This window comes from Oncorhynchus nerka, linkage group LG11 (assembly GCF_034236695.1).
Source record: "Oncorhynchus nerka isolate Pitt River linkage group LG11, Oner_Uvic_2.0, whole genome shotgun sequence".
NCBI lineage: Eukaryota > Metazoa > Chordata > Actinopteri > Salmoniformes > Salmonidae > Oncorhynchus > Oncorhynchus nerka.
The window spans coordinates 41,746,686-41,760,387 of NC_088406.1; the positions used below are offsets into that span (position 1 = coordinate 41,746,686).

The window sequence follows — 13,702 nt, forward strand, 5'->3', positions numbered from 1 at the left end:
CCAGTGGAGGTTATTTCCAGGTGCATGGGAAACGCAGTTTGTCAGTCTCTGTAGACTCTACAGTGTAGAGGCTGCAGGCTGGGGCCATCCATCTGCAGACAGGAGAGAGAGAGAGAGGCAGGGCTGCCTGGTATAACAGCAAGAGGATTTCACCGTCTTAGTCTGCAACATGCTCCCAACATCATGGAGATGATTACCATGGGAAATTAGTGGTTGCTTCTCATGTGCAGGCTGAGCTGTGAATTCCGGGCCCGTATTTAGCAAGCCTCTTCAGAGTATGAGTACAGATCTAGGATCAATTCATCTCTGTCCATAATAAGCGGATTCATTATGATTTAAAAGGTAAAAAACTGATCCTAAATCTCCTTCTCTAGACACTTGATAAATATGGGTCCGTCTAGCCTCCCCTTTATAGAAAGCATATGATGAAGTGTCTGAGAGCTAAATTGCAGTGATCACTTTAGGTAGTGATTTATGAATGAAGCGGGATCTGAGATAATGAATGGTTAGCCTATAGCATAACCCGCTGTCTAACATTACATGTCGGCCCTATCCTTTTACACCAAGTCTGACTGGTTATGGATCTGCCTATTTATAACATCTACTTCAAAGAAAGATTCACCCGTTTTGATGTTACATAATTGTTGTGCATGTCTGAGCGATCTTCTATCTATTCCCGGGGTCATTTCATGTTTTCATGTGTATAAGTACTCAACCCCCTGAGTCAATACATGTTACAATCACCTCTGGCAGCAATTGCAGCTGTGAGTCTTTCTGTGTAAGTTTCTAAGAGCTTTGCACACCTGGATTGTTCAATATTTGCACAATATTATTCTCTGTCAAGTTGGTTGTTGATCTTCGCTAGACAGCCATTTTGTCACGCCCTGACCTTAGTATTCTTTGTTTTCTTTATTATTTTGGTTAGGTCAGGGTGTGACATGGGTGATGTATGTGTTTTTGTCCCTGTCTAGGGGTTTTGTATGTCTATGGGTGTTTGACTAGTCTAGGTGTTATGTATGTCTATGGTTGCCTAGATTGGTTCTCAATTAGAGGCAGCTGTTTATCATTGTCTCTGATTGGGAACCATATTTAGGCAGCCATATTCCTTGGGTATTTTGTGGGTTATTGTCTATGGTTAGTTGCCTGTGTCTGCACTTGTTTGTATATAGCGTCACGTTCGTTTTGTTGTTTTGTATAGTTTGTTTAGTGTTTCTTTGTTAATAAACAGAACAAAGTATTCACATCATGCTGTGCCTTGGTCTCCTCCATTCAACGAACGTAACACATTTTCATGCCTTGCCATATATTTTTCAACTAGGCCACTCGTGACCATTCAATTTCATCTTGGTAAGCAACTCCAGTGTATATTTGGCCTTGTCTTTCAGGTTATTGTCCTGCTGAAAGGTGAATTTGTCTCCCAGGTTTTTCTCTAGAATTTTGCCTGTGCTTAGCTCTATTCAGTTTATTTTTATCCTAAAAAACTCCCTAGTCCTTGCTGATGACAAGCATACACGTAACATGATGCAGCCACCACCATGCTTAAAATATGAAGAGTGATGTGTTGTGTTGGATTTTCCCCAAATAAAACGCGTCAGGCCACATGTTTTGCAGTTTTACTTTAGTGCCTTGTTGCAAACAGGATGCATGTTTTGGAATAATTTATTCTGTACAGACTTCCTTCTTTGTCTTTTAGGTTAGTATTGTGGAGTAGCTACAATGTTGTTGATCTTTCCTCAGTTTTCTCCTATCACAGCCATTAAACTCTAGATGTTTAAATTCACCTTGGCCTCATGGTGAAATCCCTGAGTGGTTTCCTTCATCTCTGGCAACTGAGTTAGTAAGGATGTCTGTAACTTTGTAGGGACTGAGTGTATTGATACACCATCCAAAGTGCAATTCATAACTTCACCATGCTCAAAGGGATATTCAATATCTGCTTTTATTTTACCCATCTACCAATAAGTGTCCTTCTTTGCAAGGCATTGGAAAACCTCCCTGGTCTTTGTGCTTGAATCTGTGTTTGAAATTCGCTAATCGACTGAGGGACCTTACAATTATCTGTATGTGTGAGGTACAGAGATGAGGTAGTCATTAATAAATTATGTTAAACACTATTGCACACAGAGTGAGTCCCTGCAACTTATTATGTGACTTGTTAAGCACATTTTTACTCCTGAACTTATTTAGGCTTGCAATAACAAAGGGGTTGAATAATTATATATATTTGTAATATTAATTTGTCAGGTTTCTACCCCCCCCCCCCCCCCCCCCCCCACACACACTTTGACATTATGCTGTATTGTGTGCAGGCAGTGACACAACATCTCAATTTAGTGAATATGAAATTCAGGCTGTAACACAACAAAAATGTGTAGAATGTCAAGAGGTGTGGATACTTTCTGAAGGCACTGAATCTGGTGATATAACAGTGGAGTAAGTCCCTGATGTTTCTCTCTATGATGTGCTGTACATGTGGGACCTACTATGTCCTAGTCGTGACTCATCTACAGTATGAGACATCATTTCAGCTTTGGATCGTCATCTCATAGCATCCATCTATTTCACTACCTCCCGCTCGGTGCCTTGCGCTACAGAGCTTTTGTTCTCACAGGGGCTCTGTCCCGTTTCCAAATGGAGGCCATTGAGAATAGAGGAGTTATTGGGAAGGCAGCTAAAAAATAGATCAAAGGAAGGACTGACAAAATGGGATTATAGCTCTGTATAATTGCGTAATCTGAATTTCTAATTAGGCATTTCAAATTAAATATCTCTTGACTAGTTCTGTTAATATTTTTAGATTTTGGGGGTAGGGATGTTTGCAAACTCTTTTGAATTAGCGAGACTAGAGATATCTGGAATTGAGATATTAGGCCAGTTCTTGCTATTCTAGTTTGTTGAAATCAGTCAGGCTTGACGTTTTGCCACATCAGAGGTTTATTCACTTCGGAAAGATGCAGGTGCAAATAGAAATGTTATGTATAGAGCAATAATGAATCCCTGTTCTACTATCTATTCTACACAATATACACTGCTCAAAAAAATAAAGGGAACACTTAAACAACACAATGTAACTCCCAAGTCAATCACACTTCTGTGAAATCAAACTGTCCACTTAGAAAGCAACACTGATTGACAATAAATGTCACATGCTGTTGTGCAAATGGAATAGACAACAGATTGAAATTATAGGCAATTAGCAAGACACCCCCAATAAAGGAGTGGTTTTGCAGGTGGTGACCACAGACCACTTCTCAGTTCCTGTGCTTCCTGGCTGCTGTTTTGGTCACTTTTGAATGCTGGCGGTGCTTTCACTCTAGTGGTAGCATGAGACGGAGTCTACAACCCACACAAGTGGCTCAGGTAGTGGAGCTCATCCAGGATGGCACATCAATGCGAGCTGTGGCAAGAAGGTTTGCTGTGTCTGTCAGCGTAGTGTCCAGAGCATGGAGGCGCTACCAGGAAACAGGCCAGTACATCAGGAGACGTGGAGGAGGCCGCAGGAGGGAAACAACCCAGCAGCAGGACCGCTACCTCCGCCTTTGTGCAAGGAGGAGCAGGAGGAGCACTGCCAGAGCCCTGCAAAATGACCGTCAGCAGGCCACAAATGTGCATGTGTCTGCTCAAACGGTCAGAAACAGACTCAATGAGGGTGGTATGAGGGCCCGACGTCCACAGGTGGGGGTTGTGCTTACAGCCCAACACCGTGCAGGACGTTTGGCATTTTCCAGAGAACACCAAGATTGGCAAATTCGCCACTGGCGCACTGTGCTCTTCACAGATGAAAGCAGGTTCACACTGAGCACATGTGACAGACGTGACAGTCTGGAGACGCCGTGGAGAACGTTCTGCTGCCTGCAAAATCCTCCAGCATGACCGGTTTGGCGGTGGGTCAGTCATGGTGGGGGGTGGCATTTCTTTGGGGGGCCGCACCCCTCCATGTGCTCGCCAGAGGTAGCCTGACTGCCATTAGGTACCGAGATGAGATCCTCAGACCCCTTGTGAGACCATATGCTGGTGCTGTTGGCCCTGGGTTCCTCCTAATGCAAGACAATGCTAGACCTCATGTGGCTGGAGTGTGTCAGCAGTTCCTGCAAGAGGAAGGCATTGATGCTATGGACTGGCCCGCCCGTTCCCCAGACCTGAATCCAATTGAGCACATCTGGGACATCATGTCTCGCTCCATCCACCAACGCCACGTTGCACCACAGACTGTCCAGGAGTTGGCGGATGCTTTAGTTCAGGTCTGGGAGGAGACCATCCGCCACCTCATCAGGAGCATGCCCAGGTGTTGTAGGGAGGTCATACAGGCACGTGGAGGCCACACACACTACTGAGCCTCATTTTGACTTGTTTTAAGGACATTTTTTATTTATTTTTATTTCACCTTTATTTAACCAGGTAAGCAAGTTGAGAACAAGTTCTCATTTACAATTGCGACCTGGCCAAGATAAAGCAAAGCAGTTCGACACATACAACGACACAGAGTTACACATGGAGTAAAACAAACATACAGTCAATAATACAGTAAAAAAAAAAAAAAAAACAAAAAAAAAAACAAGTCTATATACAATGTGAGCAAATTAGGTGAGAAGGAGGTAAAGGCAAAAAAGGCCATGGTGGCAAAGTAAATACAATATAGCAAGTAAAACACTGGAATGGTAGTATTGCAATGGAAGAATGTGCAAAGTAGAAATAAAAATAATGGGGTGCAAAGGAGCAAAATAAATAAATAAATTAAATACAGTTGGGAAAGAGGTAGTTGTTTGGGCTAAATTATAGGTGGGCTATGTACAGGTGCAGTAATCTGTAAGATGCTCTGACAGTTGGTGCTTAAAGCTAGTGAGGGAGATAAGTGTTTCCAATTTAAGAGATTTTTGTAGTTCGTTCCAGTCATTGGCAGCAGAGAACTGGAAGGAGAGGCGGCCAAAGAAAGAATTGGTTTTGGGGGTGACTAGAGAGATATACCTGCTGGAGCGTGTGCTACAGGTGGGAGATGCTATGGTGACCAGCGAGCTGAGATAAGGGGGACTTTACCTAGCAGGGTCTTGTAGATGACATGGAGCCAGTGGGTTTGGCGACGAGTATGAAGCGAGGGCCAGCCAACGAGAGCGTACAGGTCGCAATGGTGGGTAGTATATGGGGCTTTGGTGACAAAACGGATAGCACTGTGATAGACTGCATCCAATTTGTTGAGTAGGGTATTGGAGGCTATTTTGTAAATGACATCGCCAAAGTCGAGGATTGGTAGGATGGTCAATTTTACAAGGGTATGTTTGGCAGCATGAGTGAAGGATGCTTTGTTGCGAAATAGGAAGCCAATTCTAGATTTAACTTTGGATTGGAGATGTTTGATATGGGTCTGGAAGGAGAGTTTACAGTCTAACCAGACACCTAAGTATTTGTAGTTGTCCAAGTATTCTAAGTCAGAGCCGTCCAGAGTAGTGATGTTGGACAGGCGGGTAGGTGCAGGTAGCGATCGGTTGAAGAGCATGCATTTAGTTTTACTTGTATTTAAGAGCAATTGGAGGCCACGGAAGGAGAGTTGTATGGCATTGAAGCTTGCCTGGAGGGTTGTTAACACAGTGTCCAAAGAAGGGCCGGAAGTATACAGAATGGTGTCGTCTGCGTAGAGGTGGATCAGAGACTCACCAGCAGCAAGAGCGACCTCATTGATGTATACAGAGAAGAGAGTCGGTCCAAGAATTGAACCCTGTGGCACCCCATAGAGACTGCCAGAGGTCCGGACAGCAGACCCTCCGATTTGACACACTGAACTCTATCAGAGAAGTAGTTGGTGAACCAGGCGAGGCAATCATTTGAGAAACCAAGGCTGTCGAGTCTGCCGATAAGGATGTGGTGGTTGACAGAGTCGAAAGCCTTGGCCAGATCAATGAATACGGCTGCACAGTAATGTTTCTTATCGATGGCGGTTAAGATATCGTTTAGGACCTTGAGCGTGGCTGAGGTGCACCCATGACCAGCTCTGAAACCAGATTGCATAGCAGAGAAGGTATGGTGAGATTCGAAATGGTCGGTAATCTGTTTGTTGACTTGGCTTTCGAAGACCTTAGAAAGGCATGGTAGGATAGATATAGGTCTGTAGCAGTTTGGGTCAAGAGTGTCCCCCCTTTGAAGAGGGGGATGACCGCAGCTGCTTTCCAATCTTTGGGAATCTCAGATGACACGAAAGAGAGGTTGAACAGGCTAGTAATAGGGGTGGCAACAATTTCGGCAGATAATTTTAGAAAGAAAGGGTCCAGATTGTCTAGCCCGGCTGATTTGTAGGGGTCCAGATTTTTCAGCTCTTTCAGAACTTCAGCTGAATGGATTTGGGAGAAGGAGAAATGGGGAAGGCTTGGGCGAGTTGCTGTTGGGGTGCAGTGCTGTTGACCGGGTAGGAGTTGCCAGGTGGAAAGCATGGCCAGCCGTAGAAAAATGCTTATTGAAATTCTCAATTATGGTGGATTTATCAGTGGTGACAGTGTTTCCTATCTTCAGTGCAGTGGGCAGCTGGGAGGAGGTGTTCTTATTCTCCATGGACTTTACAGTGTCCCAGAACTTTTTAGAGTTAGTGTTGCAGGAAGCAAATTTCTGCTTGAAAAAGCTAGCCTTGGCTTTTCTAACTGCCTGTGTATAACGGTTTCTAGCTTCCCTGAACAGCTGCATATCACGGGGCTGTTCGATGCTAATGCAGAACGCCATAGGATGTTTTTGTGTTGGTTAAGGGCAGTCAGGTCTGGGGAGAACCAAGGGCTATATCTGTTCCTGGTTCTAATTTTCTTGAATGGGGCATGTTTATTTAACATTGTTAGGAAGGCATTTTTAAAAATATCCAGGCATCCTCTACTGACGGGATGAGATCAATATCCTTCCAGGACACCCCGGCCAGGTCGATTAGAAAGGCCTGCTCGCTGAAGTGTTTCAGGGAGCGTTTTACAGTGATGAGTGGAGGTCGTTTGACCGCTGACCCATTACGGATGCAGGCAATGAGGCAGTGATCGCTGAGATCTTGGTTGAAGACAGCAGAGGTGTATTTAGAGGGGAAGTTGGTTAGGATGATATCTATGAGGGTGCCCGTATTTAAGGCTTTGGGGGGGTACCTGGTAGGTTCATTGATAATTTGTGTGAGATTGAGGGCATCAAGTTTAGATTGTAGGATGGCTGGGGTGTTAAGCATGTTCCAGTTTAGGTCGCCTAGCAGCACGAGCTCTGAAGATAGATGGGGGCAATCAGTTCACATATGGTGTCCAGAGCACAGCTGGGAGCAGAGGGTGGTCTATAGCAGGCGGCAACGGTGAGAGACTTGTTTTTAGAGAGGTGGATTTTTAAAAGTAGAAGTTCAAATTGTTTGGGTACAGACCTGGATAGTAGGACAGAACTCTGCAGGCTATCTTTGCAGTAGATTGCAACACCGCCCCCTTTAGCAGTTCTATCTTGTCTGAAAATGTTGTAGTTTGGAATTAAAATGTCTGAATTTTTGGTGGTCTTCCTAAGCCAGGATTCAGACACAGCTAGAACATCCGGGTTGGCAGAGTGTGCTAAAGCAGTGAAAAGAACAAACTTAGGGAGGAGGCTTCTAATGTTAACATCCATGAAACCAAGGCTATTACGGTTACAGAAGTCATCAAAAGAGAGCGCCTGGGGAATAGGAGTGGAGCTAGGCACTGCAGGGCCTGGATTCACCTCTACATCGCCAGAGGAACATAGGAGGAGAAGAATAAGGGTACGGCTAAAAGCAATAAGAATTGGTCGTCTAGAACGTCTGGAACAGAGAGTAAAAGGAGGTTTCTGGGGGCGATAAAATAGCATCAAGGTATAATGTACAGACAAAGGTATGGTAGGATGTGAGTACAGTGGAGGTAAACCTAGGTATTGAGTGATGAAGAGAGAGATATTGTCTCTAGAAACATCATTGAAACCAGGAGATGTCATTGCATGTGTGGGTGGTGGAACTAATAAGTTGGATAAGGTATAGTGAGCAGGACTAGAGGCTCTACAGTGAAATAAGCCAATAAACACTAACCAGAACAGCAATGGACAAGACATATTGACATTAAGGAGAGGCATCCTTAGTCGAGTGATCAAAAGGGTCCAGGGAGTGGAGAGGTTGGTTTGGGGGTCACGGCGATTTAGACAGCTAGCCAGGACATCGGTAGCAAGCTAGCATAGGATGGAGGTCTGTTGTTAGCCACCTCTTGCGTTCCGTCAGTAGATTAGTGGAGTTCCGTGTTGTAGAGGGGATTAGTCCAAATCACACAACAACAAAAAAATAAAAACAATAGATATAGTTATAGAGGCCCAAGAAGAAACATGTTAATAATAAAAATAAATAAATTGTCCGATTGTCTATTCTGAGAGCATCCGGTAAGACAGCTAACGGTTAGCAGGCCGCAGATGGGCATTCAGGTAACGTCGCGACGGAGGAGCCAGCCGGATCTCCTTCGGGTAGATAACGTCGACATCAAAGTTGGATCAGCCTGTAGTGTGGTTTTCCACTTTAATTTTGAGTGTGACTCCAAATCCAGACCTCCATGGGTTGATAAATTTGATTTCCATTGATCATTTTTGTGTGATTTTGTTGTCATCACATTCAACTATGTAAAGAAAAAAGTATTTAATAAGAATATTTCATTAATTCAGATCTAGGATGTGTAATTTTAGTGTTCCCTTTATTTTTTTGAGCAGTGTATTTCTAGCTTAACATTCTGTTACAGTCATGAACAGACCCCAGTGGGTATTTAGCCTAACCTTGGCCCGTCTTGTCCTTCTCTCGTTCCAGTACCTCTTTGCAGACAGCACCAACAGCTACCTCTGGAACTCCTTTGACTTCTGCAAGACCATCCAGGGGTTCTCCATCCCCTTCAAGCCCACAGATCTGCTGCTGCACAGCAAGAGAGCCAACCTGGTCCTGGGCTATGACGCCTCCCACCCCAACAAACAGGTAGTCAACTGACTGCTATAGAAATGCTGCTTCACTCTCTTGAAAAAGGTCTCGGACAGAAACGTAGACAATTAACAACATGCAGAGGTAAGCATGTTTTTATAAAAAATGTTTAACCGGGAAGTCCCTTGAGATCAACCGTCTTATCATGATGGAGATCTTTGTGTAGGAGGAGTCTATTATAATGATCAGGGCTATAGTACATCAGGCTCCTCCTTTGCCAGTAGCTCTGTGGCCCCCAGTAGGTTCGGGGTTAGATGCCTATGTGGACAAATGGCTCTACTCCATATGCTGGATTACCGTACCATAGCCCCACAGCATTTGATTTATATTACAGCGTGACTGTTCTAGAGAAACAAAGCCGATATTTCTGAATGTAGGACAGTTGCATAATTGCAAATAGAATGGTGCATATTTAAATACTGGTTAAATGTCACAGCTGCATCTACTAAACTGTCTCTCTGAAAAATACAATACGGAGGACATTTTGTGGAATTTTCCCCTGACTAATTATTCACATTTCAGCTCAACTGAAATGATGGAAAACGGTCGACTCTCAAACATTCTGCCAGTTACATACAGCCTGGAGTCAACATGTGACCTTAATTTACTCCCCACCCCCGCCTCTGTTATTTTTGCAGCTATGGAAATCTGACGATTTTGGAGAGACATGGGTGTTGATCCAAGAGCACGTGAAGGCATATTTCTGGTAAGATCAATGCCTCTGTATACAAAGGTGATGATTGTGTGAGGAGAGGCAGAATGTACAGTCATCAGTATAATTAATTGTCGCTGTTGAGTGTCAACAACACATTCAGTGCCTTGTGAAAGAGATCAGCCATGTGTCTCTCACCACGTAATGTAGGCCTAGGCAGGAGAGTGGCGCACTCAAACTGAAAAAAATATGTTTTACTTTCAAATCCCATCCATAAAAGGATTTGACCGATCTGTTAATGATTTAAAGGCGTGGATGCGGAGGGTTAGTTCCGGTTAGACATCACTTTCATTCAGGATCTCTGCCTTTTAATAGGTGACAACAAGAGGCTCTCATTCTCCACTGCAAATATGTAATGCTGCTTGTCAGCTACAGCAGGGGTCTGTTCAGGGGGGTGCAACATTTCAGAGCGTTCCGATTTGAAATGTATTGTGTAGAACGTTAAGCTTGCCTGTTAAGTAGTATTAGGAATCACGTCCGTTCTTTTCAGTGTATTTCTATCTGTATCGTTCGGAACATTTTCACCTCATTGAAAGCATTTTAATCTCCCCAGACTATTTGTACACACATCTTCTGGTGTCAGAGAGAGACACATAGCCCTTCTCCCTTTGATTTTTCTCACCCTCCTGCGTTCTCTGACGGTGGAGGTGGTCGTATATGTGGCGACTTTGAGGGGCATCGAACAGACTGCCTTCTTTCTGATGAATAAGTGATTGTCTGCCAGGGCCCCACTTAACTCTGTCTGTACAAGTGGCATAATGTAGTCAGTAATACCAGGCAGCGCTGCAGATAACATCGCAGCTACCGCTGCAGTCTCTCCCCCCCGGGCTCTTTCTTGTGTTTGGGAGATGACGCCCCTCCCCCCCACCAAGTGTGAACGTTGGAGATCCTCTTAGATCACACTTCTGAGCCTCAGAGTCTCAGGAGACCGTTGCAGAGGGAAGATTTTGACTACAAATACCCATACAACCCAACAACGAACATGAACAAACCATTTCATCCCAAAGCAGTAACTATACGCACAAAGCTTGAAAGTCTTTGCGGACTTCTGAGGAGGAAAGCAGCTCCAGAAGTGTGTACTGCTGCACTCCTCCCCAAATATTTCAAAGCATTGGATTGGTGTAAGGATTGGATTGGTGTAAGGATTGGATTGGTGTAAAGATTGGATTGGTGTAAGCATTGGATTGGTGTAAGCATTGGATTGGTGTAAGCATTGGATTGGTGTAAGCATTGGATTGGTGTAAGCATTGGATTGGTGTAAGCATTGGATTGGTGTAAGCATTGGATTGGTGTAAGCATTGGATTGGTATAAGCATTGGATTGGTGTAAGCATTGGCTAGAAAGAGTTTTTTATTTTTCTCCGCTATATTTTTTCCACCAGTCATTTTCCTTTTAAATCTGGACGCAGCTACTGACTCCGCTGTGTCTAACTGCTTCTGCATCACCAGCTGCATTGAGATCTTTGTCTGGTGCTTCTTCCTCCTCGGCCTCTATGGCCAGTTTTCCTTTTTAACCATGTGTGTCCAGTTCTTTGCCGATTATGGGCTTTCCATGTCTAATCCGTTTGTGGATGCCACAGAGAAAAGGGCCTGCGCTGCAGATCAGGCTAAGAAGGCTGTACGCCCTGGGGTTTTGTCTGGTTCACATCCCACTGTTGGACGTGTTTAACCAACTAGCAAATTGTATGTATTTGTTTTCCTTTTTGTCCTAAACATTTGATCCTGTTTGGTAGGAGGATCGAGGTAATGAATAAAAAGAATAAAGACGCCCTTGTTTCGCACTGTGGATTAGATAGGCTAACTTTAACCCACTGCCCTGCCAGCGTTACATTGATAGGATAGGCCATATAGGCAAAGTTCCAAACAGCCCCAAATTCTGCTAGATAGACAGACAAGACCCCAAACTCTGCTACTTAGACCTGCCCCCAAAGTCTGCTATGGACAAGGCCCCAAAGTCTGCTATGGGCAAGGGCCCCCAAAGTCTGCTATGGGCAAGGCCCTCAAAGTCTGCTATGGGCAAGGCCCCCAAAGTCTGCTATGGGCAAGGCCCCCAAAGTCTGCTATGGGCAAGGCCCCCAAAGTCTGCTATGGGCAAGGCCCCCAAAGTCTGCTATGGGCAAGGCCCCCAAACTCTGCTAGATGGACAAGGTCCCCAAATGTTGATATAGACAAGTCCCAAAAGCAATGCAACACACTCTAATTTCGGCAAGGCCTGAAACTCTGCCCCAAACTCTAATATTGGCATTTTCCCGGCTGTATGCAAAGTCCCCAAACTAACATTAGACAGACAAGGTCCCAAGTTTGTCTGACTGGGGTCTTTCTTATCCTCTCTACATGGACAGCCTGCTCCCATAAAAACACGACCCCCTCTAAAATGTCACGCTATAGGCCAGTCTAGACCCTAGGCTCTCTCTGTTTGGCTCCATTGTTAGTGAGAACACTCTGTGTGAATCTGGAATGCCTTATGGGAGATGATCATAAACTACTGTAAACCTCTTTCAGTTCTGCTGGAGCTTACCGTAAGTTCACAGCTTAAAATGTCCACACACAGAACTTCTACTGGAAATGTGCAGTTGGGAAACTATAAATACATCAATGTGTGTGGTAAATGGATTCTGAGTTTCGAATGTGTTCACAGGAACACGTAGGCCGTTCCACGATACTAGGATTGTCAGTAATCCGTAAAACATTTCTCGGTTTTTCAGAGTCTGTCAGTGAGTGTGTGTAACCATAACTCTATGTCCATCTGTATGGTATGACTAAGTTGGGCCCAGAGTTTTCCCAGACCATGTTATCTGAACGGGAAGACCTCCAAGGCCCTTAAGTCCTTCCTGTTCAGTTCACATGGTCAATAAATATAAACTCACGGTCAAGGGCTTTGAGTTTGTCTTGGTCGGGCCACATGGTCAGAGAGAAACTCTTGGCCCTACCTATGTCCCACAGACAGGCGCTAATTTCTGCATCTTTCTAGGGGTGTGGAGCCGTATGATTCCCCCACCACGGTGCTGGTCCAGAGGCACGAGCCCCAGGGGGTGTCCAGCATCCTCAGCAGCACCGACTTCTTCCAGAGCGAGCAGAACCGCCGAGTCATCCTGGAGAGAGTGGACAACTTCCAGCTCCGGGACAAGTACATGTTCGCCACTACTTCCACAGTAAGTGACGTTGGCCTGCAAGGGGATTATACATGTCAGGTGATCTGTTGCTCTTGCGTTGTTGAGAATGCTCATGTTATTATGGAGAGGGATACCCACATTGATTATTTGAACACGAATTGGGTGATCCAGCCATAACTATCTTCTAATACAGTGCCTTCAGAAAGTATTCACCCCCACTTTTCCCACATTTTGTTGTTAAAACCTGAATTGAAAATGGATTAAAGGGTGTAATAATAGTGTTTTAACTTGATTTTTTGAATGACTACCTTATCTCTGTACCCCACGCATAAAATTATCCGAAAGGTCCCTCAGTCGAGCAGTGAATTTCAACCACAGATTCAACCACAAAGACCCGGTAGGTTTTCCAATCTCGCAACGAAGTGCACCTATTGGTAGATGGGTAAAAATAAATTTGATATCCCTTTGAGCATGGTGAAGTTATTCATTATACTTTTGGATGGTGTATCAATACACGGAGGCACTGCAAAGATACAGGCGTCCTTCCTAACTCAGTTGCCGGAGAGGAATGAAACCACTCAGGGATTTCACCATGAGGCCAATGGTGACTTTAAAACAAACAGTTACAGAGTTTAATGGCTGTGATAGAAGAAAACTGAGGATGGATCAACAACATTGTAGTTACTCCACTATACTAAAATAATTGACAGAGTGAAAAAAAGGAAGCCTGTACAGAATAAAATATTTCAAAACATGCATCCTGTATGCAATAAGGTACTACAGTAAAACTGCCAACAATTTACCAAGAAATTAACTTTGTGCTGAAAACAAAGTGTTATATTTGGGGCGAATCCAACACAACACATCACTGAGTATCACTCTTCATATTTTCAAGCATCATGGTGGCTGCATCATGTTATGGGTATGCTTGTCA

At 44.3% G+C, this 13,702-nt stretch overlaps 1 protein-coding gene across 1 annotated transcript in view; it reads left to right on the forward strand.

Annotated features, from left to right (window-relative positions):
• LOC115136865 (sortilin-related receptor-like) overlaps positions 1 to 13,702 on the forward strand; it is a 91,994-nt gene that overhangs the window by 16,275 nt on the left and 62,017 nt on the right. Inside the window, 3 exon segments of the mRNA XM_065024529.1 lie at positions 8,780 to 8,941; positions 9,583 to 9,650; positions 12,627 to 12,807. Of these exon segments, the coding sequence (XP_064880601.1) occupies positions 8,780 to 8,941; positions 9,583 to 9,650; positions 12,627 to 12,807 (411 nt within the window).